At 46.4% G+C, this 13,324-nt stretch overlaps 1 protein-coding gene across 1 annotated transcript in view; it reads left to right on the top strand.

Annotated features, from left to right (window-relative positions):
• Positions 1 to 4,731, top strand: part of CDK3 (cyclin dependent kinase 3) — a 5,146-nt gene extending 415 nt beyond the window's left edge. The window contains exons 2-7 of the mRNA XM_057378952.1: positions 845 to 922; positions 1,264 to 1,384; positions 1,879 to 2,049; positions 2,436 to 2,537; positions 3,275 to 3,478; positions 3,872 to 4,731. Coding sequence (XP_057234935.1) covers positions 845 to 922; positions 1,264 to 1,384; positions 1,879 to 2,049; positions 2,436 to 2,537; positions 3,275 to 3,478; positions 3,872 to 3,997 — 802 coding nt within the window. The 3' untranslated portion in view covers positions 3,998 to 4,731. The remainder of the gene's footprint in view (positions 1 to 844; positions 923 to 1,263; positions 1,385 to 1,878; positions 2,050 to 2,435; positions 2,538 to 3,274; positions 3,479 to 3,871) is intronic.
• Positions 4,732 to 13,324: the final 8,593 nt, after the last annotated feature.

Raw genomic sequence — 13,324 nt, 5'->3', positions numbered from 1 at the left:
GCCTGACATGAGGGAAAGAAATGTGGCTAAAATTAAAATAATCTTCTGTATTGTGGCACCAGGAAAGGCAGAGCTTAAGGGAATGTTGTCTGGTGGGCTTTGGAGGTCCATGTTTCATGGACACAGCAGCTATGTGGGTCCATGGGAAGACCCCAACTTTCAGGTGACCTAAAACGTGGCTGAGCCCATTGTGGCTTTAGCCCATTGCTGRGCTGGCAGATCAAAATCTTTGAGTGCAAGTGTTTAAGGCCTGAGTTGGCACCACTTGGCCCTGGGTCCATGGTGCAGGGCAGGGAGAATCAGCTGCCATGTTGTGGGGTGGCATCTCCCTCCGGGCAGTGCTGTGGGGTCTGGCAGGGTCATCCCCGGCTCTCCAGGGTGGGACTGAGCAGGTAAAAGCTTATTGCAGTTCCCCTGGGTCAGCCCTGGGCTGTCGGCACAGTGAGGGGTGTCTGTGTGGACTGGGAGCCAACATGCTGGGCCTGCACCCCATGATGGCCCCTCAGGATGGGGGAGGYGGCTGCCTGAGAGACAAAGAGCTTTCATCTCCTCCCACCTCCAGAGTGAAAGACCTGGGTATTTAATACATTATTGCTTCTCTAAATTCACCCCTAGGTGCTTCCAAACAAGCTCTGTCCCAAGGCTTGCATGTTTAGGTCACCTCTTACATCTCTATGCCCACAACTCCATTTCTCCTTGCCTCACCCCAGCCTGCTGCAGGCACTGCTCTACCCCAGACTCAAACACTCCTTTGTACAGTGGAAAAAGGAGGGGACACAGGGCCCCAGTGGGCTGTGGGATCCCCCTGGGTTATGGGGTGCTGTACAGCCTGTCTCTGCCACAGGGAGTCAGAGGGTGTCCCCAGCACTGCCATCCGAGAAATCTCACTGCTGAAGGAGCTGAAGCACCCCAACATAGTCAGGTAAGACCTGGATGAACCCTTCTCACCAGCTCATCCATGAGCTCCTGCTCTGGGAGCAGACAGCAAGGGGATCTTTCTGTCCTTCCCCAGCTGCACAGGTAGGAGCATAATATACAGGAAAATGCAGGAATCATTGCACTTCCCTGGTTTTCAGCAATACCTCATGAGTGTGCCAATTCAGCCACACACTGCTGCTGTCCCATACTAGACTCTGCCTTTAAACTGTCTCTCTCTGCTCCRAAGGACTAACAGAGCAGAGGCATGTGTGGGAAGAGGCATGTTTGGGTATTTGCAGAGGTTTGGAGGAGATACTGAAGGGAGAGTCTGTACTTCTTTTACAGGCTCCTGGACGTCATACACAGCCAGAAGAAGCTCTATATAGTGTTTGAGTATCTGAATCAGGACCTGAAGAAGTACATGGATTCATGCCAAACTGGAGAGCTTCCTTTGAGCTTGGTCAAGGTATAGTGTGGAAGGAGTGCCAACAGGCAGGGCAGCTGAGAATATGTCCCTGCTGCCTAGTGCTGGGCAGAGCCAGCTCAGAGCTCCTGAGACTGGGCCTGGAAATTATTCCTCAGCCTCACAGATCTCAAACATTTCAGCTGGGAAACCTTACTGGCTATTGCTCAGTAACATTTATTTCCCAGCTGTTTCCAGGCTCTCCAGCCCTTCTTGCTGCAGAACAAAGGAGGGATCCATTGCTAATTGTCRTTGTAGGGAGTAATGGATGGGTGGAAGGGACTGACAGTGCCTGGATTAGAATCTCTCTGTCCCCCCACGGGGTGGGAGTGGCTTGTGTGCACCCCTGAGTAGTGGCCCATAAGCCTGATATTGCACTCTAGCAAGGGCTTTCTTCCYGTTCAGATCTATAAGTGATGCAAAGTGTGTTGGTTCACATGATCCAGAGCTCAAAGWGTTCTCATCATGGCCTTATCTGAAATCTCTTCTCTCCTTAGAACTACCTTTTCCAACTGCTGCAGGGCGTGAGCTTCTGCCACTCGCACAGGGTYATCCACAGGGACTTGAAGCCGCAGAACTTGCTCATTAACGAAGCAGGAGCAATCAAGCTGGCTGAYTTTGGACTGGCAAGAGCTTTCGGGGTTCCCCTACGCACATACACTCATGAGGTAGTGTTGGGGCTCCCTGAATGGGGTACACCATCCATAGTTGGTGAACAGCAACAGCAACAGAAGTTACTAATCCACAACAGAGGCACAGCCATGCCCAGGAATGTACTCTTAACCTCACCCGTAGCTAAGGGGTTCCTCATGTTCTCACAAGGTGTGCTATCTCTACTGTAGCTTGGCTGCACAGGATACATTTATTTGATCCAGACTGTGTTTTTAAAGAAGGTTATGTTAGTCCCAGCCTTGCTGACAYTAAAGTGTCTGTAAATTCAGCAAATTCGCTCTGATTTGTACAGTCTCTGCATTACAGCTGGGATGGGAAGATCCCACACCTCTGGTTTCATTCAGGGAAACCARGCATAGCCTAGTTGTTGGTTTCTTTCCAGGTGGTGACTCTGTGGTACCGAGCCCCTGAGATACTGCTGGGATGCAGATATTACTCAACCCCTGTGGATATCTGGAGCATTGGCTGCATCTTTGCAGAAATGGTAGGAGGGGTTCAAATGGTATCTGTTGTGAGCTGGAGGAGGCAGCTGCAGTGAGAAGGAGGGATGTGATGCAGAACATCTGTGGTACTGTGTTCCCTCCCTGTCCTGGGGTGTGCTTTATGGAGAGGCCACCCCAAGGGTTAGCTGGTCCTTATCTCAAAAGGAMATCTACCACCCTCAGAGGCCTGGCAGAAGTCTGCAGTTCCAAGTACATGGGAACATGATGCTCTCCTTGCAGTAATTTCAGCATTATTGCTGCAGCATTTTGATCCTGGGAGGAAATTACTCTCTTCCAGATGTCCCCTTGGTGAACTGCAGACAACTAGAATTCTTGTGGCATGAGAGAGTGTATCTCCTAGGGATTCATATGCCCCTTGGAAGAACTCTGGTTATTCCTGCAATATAATAGCACTTCCCCTCATTTCTAAAGTCCCCGAGTTGCAGAGAGGCAGGAGGGAGCTAGCTAAGAGTGGGTGTTAGGAAACTGGAGACAMAGAGAGGTTAGGGATTGGCAGAATGAGGGACAGCCCCAGGCATGGATCCATGGAGAAGAGCTGGAGACAAACAGTCAGACACCTGTGATGTGTCCAACTACTGCCTGGCAGAATTACTGCATTGTGACTGCCCTGCTCTGTGCAGTTGTTTGTACTTGCTGGGACAGAGAGTTGCTTGCAGTGGGAAATAGGACACACAACCGATGGAAAAGTGGCAATTGGCTTTTTCTTTTCTTCCCCYAGATGACCAGGAAGGCCCTGTTTCCAGGGGACTCTGAGATCGATCAGCTCTTCCAGATCTTTCGCACCCTGGGCACTCCCACCGAGGTGACCTGGCCTGGTGTGACCCAGCTGCCAGACTACAAGGGCAGCTTTCCCCGGTGGCCAAGGAAGGAGATGAAGGACATTGTTCCCAACTTAGATCGAGATGGGAGAGACTTACTGGCAGTGAGTGAGGGCTCAAAACAAGGCCTGGGGATAGACACAACCTTTTCAAACTGGGCTAGGAAAAGGGATTTTTGAGATTGAGTTACCTGGAAGTGTGTTAGCTGATCTGGGTCAAATGCTYACTTCTGCCATTGCAGAAGCACTGAATCATGGAATAGGGCTCAGGCCTACTCTGAGGAAGGTCTGTCACTGCAGGTTCCTCTAGAAACCACTGCAGTGGGAGTCAAGAAACTCCTTTAACATCCTCAGAGTAACTTCAATTGTGGGTGACTCCTGAAGCCCAGASAAGGAAAAAGGCAGGATCAGCATCTGCAACTGGGCCCAGCTGCAYGCAGGTGCAATCAGTCATTTATTTTTTAAAATCCTAAATTTGCTGGGTTTTTCTCTTGGCAGCAATTGCTCCTGTATGATCCCAGCAAGCGCATCTCAGCCAAAGCAGCCCTCAACCACCAGTACTTCCTCTGCAGAAACTCTGAGAGCCCTGAACARCGCCCTGTGCTGCGGAGAGACTGCAGATGAGAGAACTCAGCTCCCCTCAAGCTCTTGCATCTCCAGGTAGCACTGCAGATCTGGTTTGGGGCACCTGCAGATCCAGCAGGGGCCTGGCTGGAACCCAGGGTGTTGCTTCTCCTAAGGAGCCTGAAAAGGAACATTCTTGGCATTTARAGACTTTCAGTCTGTTGCTGGGGGAGTTTGGGTTACAGCCAGGAGAGCTGTTTTGTGGTCATGTGCCAAAGGGTAGGGCTAATTTATCGKCATAAACCACTGAAATGTAGAGAAGAGAGCATCTCTCAGAGGTTTGTTCTTGCWTTAGTGAGCTAAGGTCACACACAGTGATTTCTGTCTCCAGCACTGGAGCATCCCCAGGTCTGTTGGTGGCAGTTGTTAGCACCGGGGAAGAGGGGCACATGCCTTCTCAGCCCTTTGCTGCTGCTATCAGCCAGGTTTCTCAGCACTAACCAAGTTGTTTAGTCYGACATCCTGCCCTTTTACAAGCTGAAAAGCACTCAGGTGTCTTAGTTTGTGCCTTAGCTGGGACCAAGAAGCCAAAAGATCCATTTTGCATAAAGCAGATCCAGTTAGGATAAAGCACTTGCTGCATATGACTGGAAACGGGGAGCAGCTTTCCATCATCATTCCAGATATAATGCTGTTTCCTTTGCTTTATTTTCTTGGAAATGTTTTTGCTGTTCAAATGTTTGGGGGATTGTCTCTGACTCCTGCTGTGGTTTTGACATCTTCATTTATTTTTCTTTCAGTACATAATAAAATAAATACTTGTTATTTGTTCAGAAACCTGCTGTTTATTTTTTGGCAGAGCCAATTGGGCTTGTGACACAGGACAGCCTGGTTGGTCCTTATTTCCACAAAGCATTTTTCCCTTCCTCATCTCTTGCACTCTTTCTTTTACTCTTTCCAGCCCAAATCCTTGGCAGGTACAGAGATGTGCTCTCAATCCTGTTGTGGAACTAATACAAAAAGGGTTAATCAAATTTCTACTGTGTCTGTGTACTTTTAGCAAAGAAACAGGGTATGCAGGAGCTGCTTTCTCTTCAAGGACAGAAGGCAGATAAGGGGAAGACATCTGCCTTAGAAATGCAGCTACAGCCAAAACAAGACTATGGAAAAAATGAAACTGGGAACATGGGCAAGGTTTTATGATAATGAACAATTATAATATACACATGGTGACTGTATATAAGCAGCACACTTGTAGTGAATGGTGTGCATGCCAGGTGGAGCTTATTCCTGTGTACCARGCCTGTGATAACTTCTACTTAATGCTACATKGGYGTTAAGGARTTTTATTTTACCTGGGYTTTGGTGACTTTTSRTGAGTYMCTGGCCACCCAGATGGGATCTCGCCTCTRAGCCTCGGCGGATCCGCAGTCGACAGATCTCCAGCCATCACTGAGGGGTTCTTGGGGAGAACCTCGGCTTCAGACCGTCAGGGGCTYGAGGCAAGATCCCTGGGGTGAGTAAAGGCATCATTTAAATTGTTTGTGTTAGATTATTGACAAGGGGTACAAATCCTCTCAGAGAGTTACTGGTGAGAGTGTTCGAGTGGCCCAAAAGGGTTCAAGTCCCTGGGTAAGCTCACCGTCTGGGGCTTCGTGTGCCCCAGGCCTACTGGGGCTTCCAGTCCCCCAGGACTAGGGGGTTCGAGTTTCCCGAGGGGTTCCCCTAGAACAGGAAATAAAAGCAGTGTTATACCTGGCCGAGGAGAAGAAAATCAAGCTCATAACACCGGAGCCAAGACATTTCTATAGCACCTTTTGCTGTGGAGTTTGCTTAAATAATCTGAATTCTTTTTGGTCTCTGCGAGTGTACGCGTGAGTGGGTTTTGTGTTGATCACAAAATCAGCWCTGGGACGCCTGTGATATAAAGCTCGTTTGCTGAAAGAGCGTTGAAACATAGCGGTCTCTTGGGGTTTCTAAACAATCGGTGGGTGTTTGCTATCGATTATTGATTTGTTTTCTGCGTGCGYGGCTGAAATCACATTTGTGTACGCGAAGCGCCCTCTCGTGTGAGTGCCGCCGGATTCCCGGTGCGAGGGGGAGAGAGCGGGCAGAGGGGGCTCCCCAGTTGCAGCTCAGCCGTTCCCCTCGCCATCATCTTGCCTCGAGAGGGGGAAGAGAAAAGAAAAACCCAACAGACTCGCAGCACAGTAGCCCGACCCCGGCCCGGCGGGTTCTCGCCTACTCCAGTGCCAGGTGCCTGGGCAACGTCACCCCCTCCCACCCTGACACAGCCCAGAAACTTCCGCGGGGATTCCCTGCCCCAGGTAATCGTTGTATTCGCTTTCCAGCCGTTGTTATATACTGTTATTATTGATTATGGGGGCGGTCTGTTCTAAAACTAGACTGGGAAATGATATCCCGAATTCTCCGTTGAAATGCGTGCTGGACCACTGGGAAAAGGTAGCAGAGGACTCGCTACTTAAATCTAAACTAATCCAATATTGTAACCACTTGTGGCCACTGTATAAAYTGGACAATCAGGCTAAGTGGCCAGAGAACGGCACCTTAGATTATTACACTATGTTACAACTGAGGCTGTTTTGTAGAAGAGAGGAGAAGTGGAGTGAAATACCTTATGTAGATCTGTTCTTTTCTTTAAGAAACCATCTGGAATTGCAAAGGGGGTGCCTACCCCCCTACCCTCGCAGGTTAGCTTTAGAAAAAGAAGGGGACAAGGATAGGAGATTGAAGCGATGCTGTTCCTCTTGTAGTATCGGGCACCGCTGTTTGAAATGCCGTAACCGATGGGAGGAGGAGGAGGAGGAGGAGGAAGAGRATGTAGAAACGATAGAGGCACCGGATGCAGGAGATATAGGGATAGAGAGTCTGAGTGTGCCTGAAAAGGGGGAAGCACAAGACGAGGGTGAGCAGTTGGGAGGGAGGCAAGAGTTAATTTCAAATCCAGTGGTGGGGCAAACCCAGGACGAGCAGGAGGTGAGAAAGCAAGAGGGGGATAAGCAGGAGGTGGGAAAGCAGGAGGAGGATAAGCAGGAGGTGAGAAAGCAGGAGGGTGATAAGCAGGAGATGGGAAAGCAGGAGGGGGATAAGCAGGAGATGGGAAAGCAGGAGAGGGATAAACAGGAGGCCATAGCTCCGCTCTGGTCAGGGGCGGGATCTCGCAGCCTGATAGTGGTGAAGGTACCTTTCTCCCCAGTCGATCTTGAGGCATGGATGAGACTGGCAGGGCCCTACAGAGAAGATCCAGAGAGAGTATCTCGAGTATTTGAAACCATTCTCAAGACTCAGAACCCAGACTGGGGGCTTATACAAATTCTGTTAGATACTCTATTAGACTCTGCAGAAAGAGAGATGGTACTCAGGACTGCTAGGAAGGAGGTGGACAGGATAGGCACRGTAGGGATGTTACCAGGAACGGTGGAAGAGTATTTTCCCTCCCAGGACCCCCACTGGGACCCCAACACAAGGGAAGGGAGAGTTTTTCTGGGACAATATCAACAATGGATATTATTTGGCTTTAGACATGCAATGCCRAAGGCAGTCAATTGGTCTAAACTTTATGAGGTGAAACAAGGACCATATGAGACACCGACTGCATTTGTGGAACGCYTGAAGGCAACTGCCAGGAGATACACTAATATTGATCCGGAAAAACCAGAGGAAGCTGTMCAGCTGGCTTCCATTTTCATAGGGAACTCAGCACCAGATATTAGAAAGAAGTTAAAAAAGTTGGAGGGGGCAGACTCTCGTGACCTGGGAAAACTCTTACAAGTGTCCTGGATGGCTTTTAATAATAGGGGAGAAGAAGAAGAAAATAAAATCCGGGAGAGAGAAAAGGAGAGGGAGCAGAAAGAAAAGAAACGGGAAATGGAATGGGAGGAGAGAAAAAAGAAACGGGAAATGGAAAGGGAGGAGAGAGAAAAGAAAAGGGAGATGGAAAGGAAAAAAAGGGAAAGATGCAGGGATGCAATGCTGAGTGCAGCCCTGCAGAGAGCACTATTTAATCGCAGAGCGGAGGGCGGCTCTGCACAGGGCGGGTTGAAGCCGAATCAGTGCGCGTATTGTAAAGAACTCGGGCACTGGAAACGGGAATGTCCCAAAAACCTCAAAGAGTCGAAGGTAACAGAGCTACCCCTACATCAAGAATAACAGGAACCGGGGGTGAAAACCCCAGCGAAACCCCTGTTACAATAGAGCTGGGSAAAGGGAAAATTGACTTTTTAATAGACGCTGGGGCTGCTTATTCAGTATTAAATACAAATCTGGGGAAATTAAGCCAAGAAACTGTAAATGTTGATGGTGCATCAGGGAAAGCAGAAAAACGAACATTCTTTAACCCCMTTAACTTTAAATTTGGCAAACAGTGGATAACACACYGGTCTTTATATAYGSCTGAATGTCCAGTTMCTCTTTTAGGAAGAGACCTATTAAGTAAATTGGAGGCAGAGACTGTGTTTAAAGATGGAGAATTGCAATTATTGGTATCTGAGACTAATGCCATCGAGGCAAGGACTTTTATGTTGCAGGGAACAYCAGAACCAGACARTTCTGGAGGAATACCAGAAACCATAGAAAATGCGGTAAAAGACCCTTGATTTGGGCCAGTGGAACTCCAGGCCATTCCCAACAAGTTCAGCCTGTAAGCATTACCCGAAAATGTGGACCAAAACTGGTAAGGCAGAAACAATGTCTTTTAAATTAGAAGCTAGAAGGGGAATCAAGAGGCTTATTGAAAATTTAAGGCAATTTGGATTATTGATATAATGTGAGTCAGAATATAACACTCCTGTTTTGCCAGTTAAAAAAACTGGGATGAATAAGAGCAGGTTGGTACAGGACCTATGAGAAATCAATCAAATAGTGGATATCATAAACTATTTGATTGATTTTTCATAGGYCCTGTACAACCTGTTGTAGCGAAAYCCTATACCYTTATGGAATCCCTATACCCTTATGGAATATCATCAATGGCTTACAGTAACAGATCTGAAGGATGCCTTTTTTTGCATACCTCTCRATAAACAAAGTCAGGGCATTTTTGYCTTTGAATGGGAAAATCCTCAAACTGGCTGGAAGACTCATCTTACCTGGACTGTGTTACCAAAAGGGTTTAAAAATAGTCCAACAATTTTTGGGAACCACTGGCAAAAGAATTAGAGACCTGTTGAAAGGACAACCCCCAAGGACTGGTCCTGCTGTATGCTGACCACATCTTACTAACAACTGAAACTGAAAAGTGCGTGGAATTTACTCTCAGTTTTCTACATTTCCTAAGCCAAGGAGGCTACAAAGTATCTCAAGAAAAAGTTCAAATCATGAKGCAGCAAGTTACCTACCTAGGGCTTGAAATAATACCAGCCCAGYGGAAATTTGGAATGGACAGAAAAGAGGTCATCTGCCAAGTACCCCAATCTGCAGCTGCTGAGATCCAAGAGYCTTCTTGGGTATGGCTGGATGGTTCAGGTTGTGGGTTTTGAATTATGGACTTTTGGTCAAAGTGCATGAGCTTTTACAGGAGGCCCTAAAAGGACCTTTGATTTGGACTCCTGAGAGTGAACATGTGCTCATTCCTAACCTAAAGTTGGCCTTGATGTCTGCACCCACCTTAGGACTTCCAGACTTAGCAAAACCCTTTGAGGTTTCTATGCATGAACAACAGCACCTTACCCTTGGAGTTCTGGCTCGGAAGGCTGGAGACTTTAAGGGACCTGTGGAGTGCTTTTCAAAGGAACCTTTTCAAAGGTCAGCCAGAGATGGCCTGGACACCTSCAAGTTRTAACAGWGACTGCTCTCYTCATCCAAGAGGCCAGGAAGTTTACTTTGGGACAACAGATAGCAGTATACACTTCACACACTGTAATCACCATATTAAGCCAAAAAGGGGGGCACTGGCTTTCTCTGAGCTGTGTGTTGAAATATCAGACTCTTCTAGTGGAGCAAGAGGAGGAATTGAAAGTAACCACAGCAGTAAATCCAGCCCAAATTCTGAATACCACATGCAAGAAGAGCAGTTGACCCATGATTGCTTGTAGGCAATTGAGCAAGTTCATGCAAGCTGACCAGAGCCACAAGATGCATCTACTGAAGATTAGGAGTTCTTTACAGATGGAATAAGTTTGGTGCAAGATGGAAAATGAAGAGCTCACTGTGCAGTAGTCATGSCAGTCAAGGTAATAAAGCTGCACCACTGCCCACAAATACCTCAGCATAAAGGGAAAAACTCATAGTGCTATGAAGAGCCTTGGAATTGGCAGCAGGAAGAAGAGTAAACATAACGACTAACTCAAAATACGCTTTTAGCATGTTCATGCCTATGGAGCCATACAGGAGGAAAGAGGTCTATTCACAGCACAGAGATCTCTGAATAAATGTCCACAAGAAGAATTGTTCCTCCTCGATGCTGTCCAACTGCCCAAGGGAGAGGCTGCCCTACACTGCAGGGCACACCAGCTTGGGGATTCCCAAATTCATGTAAGAAACAGACTTGCAGATAAATCTGCATGAGAGATTGCACAACAAGGCATCCTRGCATTAATACCTGAGAAAACTGTTTCATTCCCAGAGGTTAGCCCTGGATATAGTCAAGCAGATTTAMAATTAGCYRCTTACCTRAAAGCCCAGAATAAAGAGGGTGGGTGGTAAGTCCCAATAACCAGATCATGGCCCTGCCACAACTGATGCTGCAAATTGTAAAAGAGAAACACCAGCAAACCCACTGGGGAATCAATGCTATGATGACAAGTCCACAGACTCAGATACTCAGTGTGTCCATGTGACAAAAATTGTCAGGTCTGCTACAGAAAAATGCCCGATATGTCTGAAAAATAATCCTTTGAATTCAAAAAGACTGCCTCCAGGGATCACTAAAAGAGGAAACACTCATGGGCATTACAGGCAAATTGGTTTTTCTGAGCTACCACAGTGACAAGGATACAGGTATCTCCTGATACTAGTGGATACCATTTCTGGGTGGCCACAAGCTTTGGGTTGCACTCAAAGATCTTGAAGGTCTCTTCCAACCCTAATGATTCTGTGATTCTGTGATTCTCCTGCCACACCAAAATGCCAGTGAAGTCACCAAAGTACTCCTCAAAGAGATCATTCCCAGGTTTGGAGTTCCTATAGGGATGTCACCTGATAGGGGACCCCATTTTAAATCTGAAGTGTTAAAGCAGCTTAGTCAGCAGTCAGGTGCAAGTTGAGATTTGCATACTCCACAGAGACCACAATCTAGAGAAAGGTTGAGTGAATGAATCAAACTTTAAAGAGACAAATTAGAGACAAAGTGTGTCAGGAAACTTTCTTAAAATTGCCACTGGTGTTACCACCAGCCTTGTTACAAGGTAGATTACAGTCCCAAACTAACCTGAGGGTGAATCCATATGGTTGTTGTTTGGGAGATTGTATTCTACTGTAACTTCCCCTAGGTCTGAGAAAATAAATGGGAATCAGGTAATAGAACAATATTTAATCTCATTAAGGAAATCTTTGATTGAACTAAAAAGGTTTATCTTCTCTCAGAGCCTCTTACCCTTGACACCCCAGTTCACTCATTCCAGCCTGGGCATCACCTCACCTCCAGCCCTGGACACCTGAGCCACTTCAGGAGCAGTGGAAAGGACCTTTTCTGGTTCTGTTGACTACAAGACCAGCTGTGAAAGTGAAAGAAATGAACTCCTGGATACATTGCACCTGAATTCAGCAAGCTCCTGACTCAGAGTGAGCAGCAGAAAACACCAGACCCCTGCAGCTACAAATGTTGAAGACATCTGTAAACAAGCAGCAAAATGTATAGACTAATCTCTATGGGCATTATTTTATCTTTGGGTGGAGGTGTTGAAGAAAAGTTAATATTGACTTTAATCCAAGAGTTTGGTAAAATGTACAATCTCTCCAGCATTCCAGCCTGCCTCCCTAACCCCGATTCAGCAGGGGAACCTATTCCTTGGGGAATTATCCCTTTTAATCTGTTAGTGGTGATTCTGACCTTACAAAACAGAATGGCCTTAGGTATATTGCTGTCCAAAGAACAAAAAGAGGAGTATTTGTGGGTATTTAGAATTGGTTAGACAACATTGTTGTGTACACATCCCAAATGCAACAGAAAATCTCCAAAGACAAAAAGATGCAATAAACTGCTAAGGATAGCAATGCTATCCAAAAGACCTCTGAAAGTAATTGGTTCAATAAAATTCTTCAAGGAATAGGAGGATGGTCCCTACAAGGATGGCTAGCTGGAATGCTGGAAACCATCATAATTGTGATTGTAGTTGTAATAATTATCAGCATTGCTATTGGTTGTGTTCAAAAAGTGATCTTTCATAAGATCAGTCATAATCTTATGGCAATACAGGTGACTGCAGATAGAAATTGAGTTGGAACTTATCAAATGGCCTTAAGGAATCTGAGATGTTTTAAAGGGGGAAGTTGATATCAAAAGGGTTAATCTAATTTTTACTCTGTGTGTAGTTTTAGCAAAGAAACAGGGTATGCAGGAGCTGCCTTCTCAGCAAGGAATATGGAATTCCTAAGACATCTGGTTTAGGAATGCAGCTACAGCCAAAACAAGGCTATAAAAAAATCCAAACCTGGGAGCGTGGGGAGGGTTTTATAGTAATTGATACTTAGAATATGCATGTAGTGACTGTATATAAACAATGTCCTTGTAGTGAATGGTGTGCACACTAGTTATAGCTTACCCTGTAATAAATGATGCCTCTTCTTAATGCTACATTGGTGTTAAAGGGTCTTATTTTACCCCATTTTTGGTGAATTTCAGTGACAGAACAAGGGGATGATGGTCCTGCAGACCAGTGATGTCTTAGGGTGGGCTTGCTTTCCATCAGAAGTTGCCACACAGTACTTCAGAGYTATGTTCTAATTATTTAAATACTCAAGAGACAGATCTAATTCATGAAAGCCAAACTTCTGCACTCCTGTTTTCCATGCACGTGTACACGTGCGCTCTCCTAGTAACTGCAATCCCAAAAACCAGTTTCAGCACAACCTGACAGCTCCCGCAGCTCACAGCCTCTGTGTGGTGACAGCCAGCTTGGAGGTGCACATTTGTGGCTGAATCCATGGAGACATGGATGAATTCTGCTGTGGGAATAATTTCCCTGCCTTTGCATACACATGGTAAAGTCAATGCTCTGCTGTTTGCTCTATGCAAACATTGCTCGTGTTGTACCAGACGAACTGTTTGCAGAAGAGTTTCATTTTCATTTTGTTTTTAAAACATCTGCAGTAAGGAATAAATAACAAGGATATTCATCCAGTCCAGAAACATAAACAAAAGCACTCGAACACACCTAGCCAAAATAAAATGAAGCAGCAGACTTAATTTTAAACATTTATTATCAACTC

The sequence above is a fragment of the Malurus melanocephalus genome, unplaced genomic scaffold (assembly GCF_030028575.1).
Source record: "Malurus melanocephalus ecotype Western Australia unplaced genomic scaffold, MMel_1.1 scaffold_381, whole genome shotgun sequence".
Classification (NCBI taxonomy): Eukaryota; Metazoa; Chordata; class Aves; order Passeriformes; family Maluridae; genus Malurus; species Malurus melanocephalus.
The sequence above is the reverse complement of the archived record's forward strand: the minus strand, read 5'-3'. Positions and strand labels throughout refer to the sequence as shown.